The sequence below is a fragment of the Priapulus caudatus genome, unplaced genomic scaffold (genome assembly GCF_000485595.1).
Source record: "Priapulus caudatus unplaced genomic scaffold, Priapulus_caudatus-5.0.1 Scaffold4733, whole genome shotgun sequence".
Classification (NCBI taxonomy): Eukaryota; Metazoa; Priapulida; class Priapulimorpha; order Priapulimorphida; family Priapulidae; genus Priapulus; species Priapulus caudatus.
In genome coordinates, this window is record NW_014581794.1 from 1 (window position 1) to 7,366 (window position 7,366).

Below are 7,366 nucleotides of genomic sequence, written 5' to 3' on the forward strand. Positions count from 1 at the left end.
TATGTATGTATGTATGTATGCTATGTATTGCTTGTATGTATGTATGTATGTATGCTTATGTATGTATGTATGTATGTATGTATGTATGTATGTATGTATGTATGTATGTAATTGTATGTATGTATGTATGTATGTATGCTTATGTATGTTATGTATGTATGTATGATATGCTATGTATCGTTATGCTATGTATGTATGTATGTATGTATGTATGTATGTATGTATGTATGTAGTGTTGTATTGTATGTATTATGTATGTATGTATGTATGTATGTATGTATGTATGTATGTATTGTATGTATGTATGTATGTATGTATGTATGTATGTATGTATGTATGTATTGTATGTATGTATGTACTGTATGTATGCTATGTATCGTATGTATGTATGCTATCGCTTAGGTATGTATGTATGCTATTGTATGTATTGTATGTATGTATGTATGTATGTATGATGTACTGTATGTATGTATGTATGTATGTATGTATGTATGTATGCTATGTATGTATGTATGTATGTATTATGTATGTATGCTATGTAATGTGTATGTAGTATGTTATGTATGTATGTTATGTATGTATGTATGTATGTATGTATGTAGTTGTATGTATGCTATGTATGTATGTATGTATGTATGTATGTTATGTATGTTATGTATGTATGTATCGTAACCCTCATCGACCGGCCAAACCGCCAAGCGATTCTGGATGCAATTTTCAGAGGGCGATTTCTATACCGGGGAGTGTTCCTAGACGAAACAAAATCCGTTCAACCGTCAAACTTCACGAAAAATCCGTCAAAATCCCTGAATTCGTGAAACTTTCAGACAATGTCAGACTCACTGTACAGCTGCTGCCACACACAGAAAAATCGATCAGTATTTATTTCCGCCTCACCTCATCAGCAAACCGAAGTATGTGAACCCGAAACCAATACTAAAACAGAGCACAACAGGCACCAGCTTCAGACGGTACTTATATCACTGAGCTTGAGACTGGGTTGAGGTTGAGATGCCTACGATCTCAGAATGCATTGCTACCATTCGAAAGCTATGCATTCTTCTGATTCGCTAGAAATATTTCTTAATTTCAATCGTGCATTTGGCTTGCGCAACCAAGCATTCACTAGGACAATATCAGCTGGACACAGACTCACTCGCTGGCCTGTCTCTATCTATACTTATATTATGGAATTTCTTTTATTATGGTACGATCTGCACAATTGATAGCTGTTTACGTGGGAGCTGCAAGACGATGGCGACGCCAGGAATCTCTACATATTTGCACCAGAGAATAAAAGTACGAAAAACGATTGTTTATCAAGAGTCTTTGAAACTTGAAAAGTGCAACCCATTCGTACATGGCTGTTATTATAACTTTTTGTCATTTTACACCATATTACTTATTATGTCCAGGGCGGTTCTAAGGTTGGGTTGCTGCTTTCATATAAATGTCATACGTAACAGTTTTTTTCCATTGCCTTATTATCTTATCTACACCCGATTTGTAAATATTGATATTGTGTGCAAAAAGTTTATTGTCGATTTTTACCAATGTTTCCTATTGCTGTCATTATTAGTAGTATGACATTGTATAGCACGATTTTACCAGGAGCGGGTTACCCGCAGCTAGTATATTTATAAAATTGTTCGGATTTTTATTGCATCATGATTTGGTCAAAACATTCACGCTGACACCGCCGTTGTTGTTTTATAATGCGGCCCAAACCGTTGTCTAAAAAGCGCGCAAAAAAGTTATATTGCACGCTCGCGATTATGTTAAACATTACATAATTAGCATCAACTGAAATTTTCGAGGGAGTTAGATTTACTATTGCATTTTCTAAACTATTTATCTAGACTGTTATATCTAGACTTACGTTAAATTGTTAAGTGTGCTGTCGCCATTTAATCAACTGTAAATGTGTTTGTTTTTGACTTTCGGCGACTGAATAAATTTTCGAGCATCTAGCCTTACTATTTATTTTCTAGACTATTTATCTAGACTGTTTATCTAGACATACTGCTTAATTGGTGTTGTGTGAAGCAATTACTAAACTGTAATGATAGTTTTGTTTTGACGTTCGGAATTAAATAAATTTTTGTGATCTAGACTTACTATTTACTTTTCAATTAATTGTGTGCCTGCTTCGCAATTTTATAAAACAGATAACGCACTTGGCCTGTTCGTGCGTATCAATGTAAATTGCAGCGCCGAGCGCGAGTATCTTATAGACTGCGTGCGCACTTGCGCACGAGCGCTTGCGAAAGCAACCGATAAATAATAACGCGATGATTAAGCGACCTGTTAAGGCGAGTAAGCGGAGTGGTTTATGCTCATGCGGAAAAGCGGAGCGGTTTGCGCCGGCCCGTGCGTTATCTGTATAATATCTTATACATTTATGTGTCTCTTGCTTGTGCCAGTGTATTGCTTCCGGTCGCCGTTGTGCAGCGCCATGGTAGCGTTGACTCACGTCAGTAATACAGAGATTACTACACATACAGCGTGAGGTGGGCACCCTTGGTGGGCATAGGTGGGGGGGTCAGCACTATGACAATCATACAGACGTCATTATATTTCATTTGTCAATCATGGACGCGAAACACTTGCAGCGTTTCCCGACAGTTATCTCAAAAGCGAGAGACAGTCGCACGTAAACACTGATTCTCGAGTGCGTTTGGCGGCGAAAATACCAGTTTTCCACCGCTCATTATCTCAGCGTAGGGGCTCGTAGTGCCCCCGTCATGCGGTTTGTTTTATATCAATAAGGTAGGACAGCTGATCAATAATACTGCAAAGAATCGTCAAAATAAAACGGGCAAAATTTTTTAATTCTACTAATACTGCAATATTATGGTTTCAGCATTTCACCGTTGTACGCTCTCCTTCTTTATACGCTCTTGATTATATGTATAGTATAAAAATATGTATAGAAATTTTCTAAATGGTATTGTTTGTGATAAACTTGTTAATGGAGATGCTAAAACCCTTTTGGATATCTATAAAGTGTAAAAAAACGGGAATCTGGTATCCCATCTCTTCTCCGTATTGATGGTATTTCCTGTGAGTCCCCTGCATCGAAAGCTTGTTTGTTAAGTGATCATTCCAAGTCGGTTTTCGCTACTTCTTCTGTAATACCTATTCCATGTTTAAACTATAAGTTCCCCATAATGAGCAAAATTGTTTATCTCCCTAAGTGGCGTGTGCTTGGTACTTGAATATATCCCCACATAAGGCTGCCAGGTGATAATGTGCCTGGTTTTATTTTGCATCATTTTGCCCATGAGCCTGGGTCTGTTCTACACAATTTGTTTTGTCAATCTTATGATCTAGATTCTCTTCCTTTCGATTGGAAAAAAGGCTCTCATTACCCCAGTTTATAAAGGTGTGGATTTCCTTGCTTTAAATTATCGCCCAATTATATTTGACTTCTTATTTGCCTTTAAGGCCATTTGAGCACTATAGTCTAATCTCTGTTATGAGCCCATTTCGATAGGCATGATATTACTGTCCAATCATCAAATGAATTTCGCATGGGTTTCTACTGTTTACCCGGTTAATTTAATGTTCTTCATGATCGACATTAAGTCTTGACAATCTCAACAGGAGGTTGATGCAGTATTCTCGATTTTAGTAAGGCATTTGATAGGGTTCCTCGTGATCTCTTAATTTTAAAACTTGGTCACTTTTCTGTTATTCCGTATTGGAATTCTCTTTCTTTGGTAAATTGCAAATTTGCAGCTTTTTTTCATTGCAATCCGCAGTGTTGATCTATCGGTATGATCAACTTGTCTCTCCGTCTTCGTTATAGTCCTTTAGATTTTTGAAGACTACTATTTATTAGGTTATGAGGTTAGTATAATAATTTTTTTGAAATTAGTAGTATAATAACGAGCAGGGAAATCACGTTAGGTTTCCAACGCATATATACGTAAACTTGTGGCGCCACCTGTGACAAGGCAATGATTACGTTTTCCTAAATCATGTGCATATATATTGCAGAAACTGTAGTTGTTATTCCTGTTCTGTTGTGTTTCGGGTCTTGTCTTTTCCTGGTACAAAGGTAATTAATAAGAGATGATGAACAATCTTGTTTATTGAAATGAACAACAAGCATAACTACACTGATGCGAATACAATAATACAGTAGCGAGACATTATTTGGTGTTAATGATAACACTGATTAAATTTTACTTAGATTCTACAGCTAGATAATAAATAATTTTTTTAAACTACAACAATGGTCATAATAACAGATTTGTATTAAATGCCCCTCAATAAAAAAATTAAGTTTTTATTCAGATGTAAAAAATAACAAAGTTCCCCTTGCCTTCTGAAGAACAATTAAGTCTTCTTGGAATGGCGTGTATAAGCCTCTCTATTAGCACATTCAGACAAGCTTACTTTTGACAGCAATGTTTCCCAAAGCATTAAACATGAAACAATAAATCTAATTGATTTCCATAAAAATTCGACTCAACGTCCGACTTTATCCACGTAAAAGTTAAATCGAAACGTGTAATCGCTTGACCTTTTTTTATCATCATTGTGGCAGATTCAGACGGCTGCTCGAGTAAAATCTCTTCGACCAAGTTTCGCTATAATCTACCCACGCTACCAGCACTGGGAAATTTAGATCATATAAGTTAACAGCACATAGAATGAATGCTAAGAAGGAAAGATGCACCGTTCTGTGCTCAGCACGATCTCACGTGTGCGCCGGGCATTTTACACGCGCGCTATCGCAGAATGCGCTGCGAGTCATCCCAACATGCATTGCGCGCTACGATAACAACAGCCATTTCGAAGGGTTTGTACCATAGACATCATAATATAACACCATGTTATATAACAATATAACAATTGTTATATGATATCTATGGTTCGTACTCTTAATATTTTACTTGCTTTTAAATAGTAGTTTTTAGTGAATCCTTTTATATGTGTTTATAGGCCACCCTAAGGGTGATCACCTAACCAGTGGCGTAGCCAGGATTTTTTAACAGGGGGGGGGGCAAACAGCAAAAACTGCGCAAAATAGCTGGATGACTTAAAATCTTACATGTCCTCGCGCTCCCTCTCAGCATCCTACGCTCTCCCCACCTCGCGCTTTGCAATCTTTTTAGGGTGCCATGTTACATAAAAGGCGACATTTTTTCGTTGCTTCTCTGCCTACCAGATATATAAGGAGGGGGGAGGGACGGGCGGTACATTCCCAGTTTACCACAGCAAAAAAATACTCCATATCCAGCTCCTCAGTAAAAATAAAATCCGCAATTCCAGATCCAGGAAATTATTGCATAGACATTTTCAGGAACATTCAGTTAGTTTAGGTTTTCAACACTAATACAATACTAATATTTTACATGCTATTATTTATCTGCGGCCATAATTAATAACAAAAAATAATAAAAAGTAAATTAAATTAAATATTTTTAGCGGAATATAGCAGTAGATGTATTTTTTAGCGCACCTTTTGAGTACGATGTTACAGCTTCATTCTGACTACGACAATTCTCTTTTTAGTAGAACAATTATTTTTTTTATTATTTTTACTTTAGGATCAACAGGGGGAACATGGCCCTCTTTGCCCCCCCCCCCCTCCATAACTACGCCACTTTTGCCAACCTAAACAGTGCTGGTAATTTTTGGGCCAATCTTAAACAATATAAACGGCGCTATTACAGGCAACGAGACCTCGTGCGCTGCGTTCGTTGCGCAGCACCGTGTGTGCCAATTCTGTCATTTACAGAATTAACATACAAACACTATGATCCTTTCCATTATGAAGTCCTGTTGTTAGCATCTACGATAGCCGATCAGTTTGATGTGACACAGCCGTCTATCAGCATGGACTGAAATCCACCCATTCCCCTGATGTAATGACGTCATCGGTTCCGCAGAGATCCACACTGTAAAACAACGTGACTTTTTGTGAATTGTAATTTATTATTACATATATATAGATGTGTTATATAGATTACATACATATTATTAATAAAATTTATCATTGATACCATATTGATAAAATTGGTTCGTAAATCAAATAATATCGAGAATAAAGAACAGTTCGTTACGAAGGTAATAGATCCTCAACGCTTTGTACCTTCTTTGCGTTTCTCCAGTGAACACCGTTAGTTTTCCTATGCGGATGTGAGGGTTATTGAAGATAGGCCATTGCCATGGTTTATACCAGTCATAGTCAAAATCCCAGTTGAATCGGAATTTGTTTACAATGCCTATATGTTCCGGATGACTTGCAATGGCACTCGCAGTTGCTTGCGGCTTGAGTGACTGGTTCCTAGAAACACGTTACCAGAATTAATTATACATTCCCTCGCCGGCAGTTCAAATATCGTCAACATGACAAACGCGCAGTATAACATATTGACTTCGATTGAAATGAAACCAAACACATATTAACAAAGTCGATAAGATTACTTACTCTCCAACTTGTAATACTTCAGAGGTACCGTGACTTCCCATGAACACGCCTTCAAAGCGGCCTCTTTCCTCGCTCTCAAACCTTCCAAAGGAAACTTGTAATTTTTCGTGGAATACTAAAACAGTATTGAAACAGTATGTTATATACGCATGTGCTTGCCGTGATTTTTTGAATCGCAAAAACTAATTTCGCATTTCGACCAAGCTTGCTGAATAATTCCGGCTCCTAGTCACCTCATAACAGGCCGTTTATAGTTATAATAGCCAATGATATTAACATGAGAATACTAACTTTACTTCAGAGATGAGTGTGTTTTTCATATTTTCCTGAAAATTTAAACTGTCGGCGGACATCGTGTTATTATCGTGTTATCGGCACTCTGTATAAACTTGAATGGCAAAGCAATTACTCTGAAGCTTAAATAGCCATCATTTCAGCAACAATAACCATTGTTATATACTTAAGCAGCATAACTGGTTATCAAAAAGTCCCACACGGCGCTGCGCATTTTGAGAAGCGAAATCGGCTGAATACTTATGGAAAGCTCAGATCAAACGGACGATGGTATCATCCATGATTACTATTATTATTATTATTATTATTATTATTATTATTATTATTATTNCCATATCCCACAATATTATTATTATTATTACTAATAATAATAATAATATCAGGAGTGTATAATATAGACTCTATATAATATGTGCTCTGTATTATACACTCTTGGTAATATATAAAAGACATTATCTATATTATATTATTGAAAGTTGTTTTCTCGGTGAGTTTCTCACCCCCGAACGGAGCAGCGGCGGCTGTTTGTGAGTAGAACCGGATTCCCGTTCTACCGTTCAAGTTGGCGGCGTACAGGTCGGCGTGCAAGCCCAGCGTCGCACAGCCACCGTTCTCACATGCGATGCA

The 7,366-nt window shown here is 37.1% G+C and overlaps 1 protein-coding gene across 1 annotated transcript; it reads right to left on the minus strand.

Moving 5' to 3' along the window:
- Positions 1–5,597: 5,597 nt before the first annotated feature.
- LOC106819838 lies at positions 5,598–7,313 on the minus strand. Its single transcript, XM_014824415.1, has 4 exons — positions 7,240–7,313; positions 6,446–6,560; positions 6,107–6,301; positions 5,598–5,912 (listed from the first exon to the last, which is right to left on the minus strand). Exons 2-4 carry the CDS (start codon positions 6,484–6,486, stop codon positions 5,846–5,848), a joined length of 303 nt encoding a protein of 100 aa, XP_014679901.1. The 5' UTR covers positions 6,487–6,560; positions 7,240–7,313; the 3' UTR covers positions 5,598–5,845.
- Between the last annotated feature and the right edge of the window lie 53 nt (positions 7,314–7,366).

Excerpts from the sequence above, each read along its gene's own strand:
- LOC106819838 (XM_014824415.1), bottom strand. The coding sequence starts at position 6,486 with ATGGGAAGTCACGGTACCTCTGAAGTATTACAAGTTGGAGA. Across the intron at positions 6,302-6,445 it reads GAAGTATTACAAGTTGGAGA|GAACCAGTCACTCAAGCCGC; the intron begins GTAAGTAATCTT and ends ACGTGTTTCTAG. Across the intron at positions 5,913-6,106 it reads ACTGGAGAAACGCAAAGAAG|TGTGGATCTCTGCGGAACCG; the intron begins GTACAAAGCGTT and ends GTTGTTTTACAG.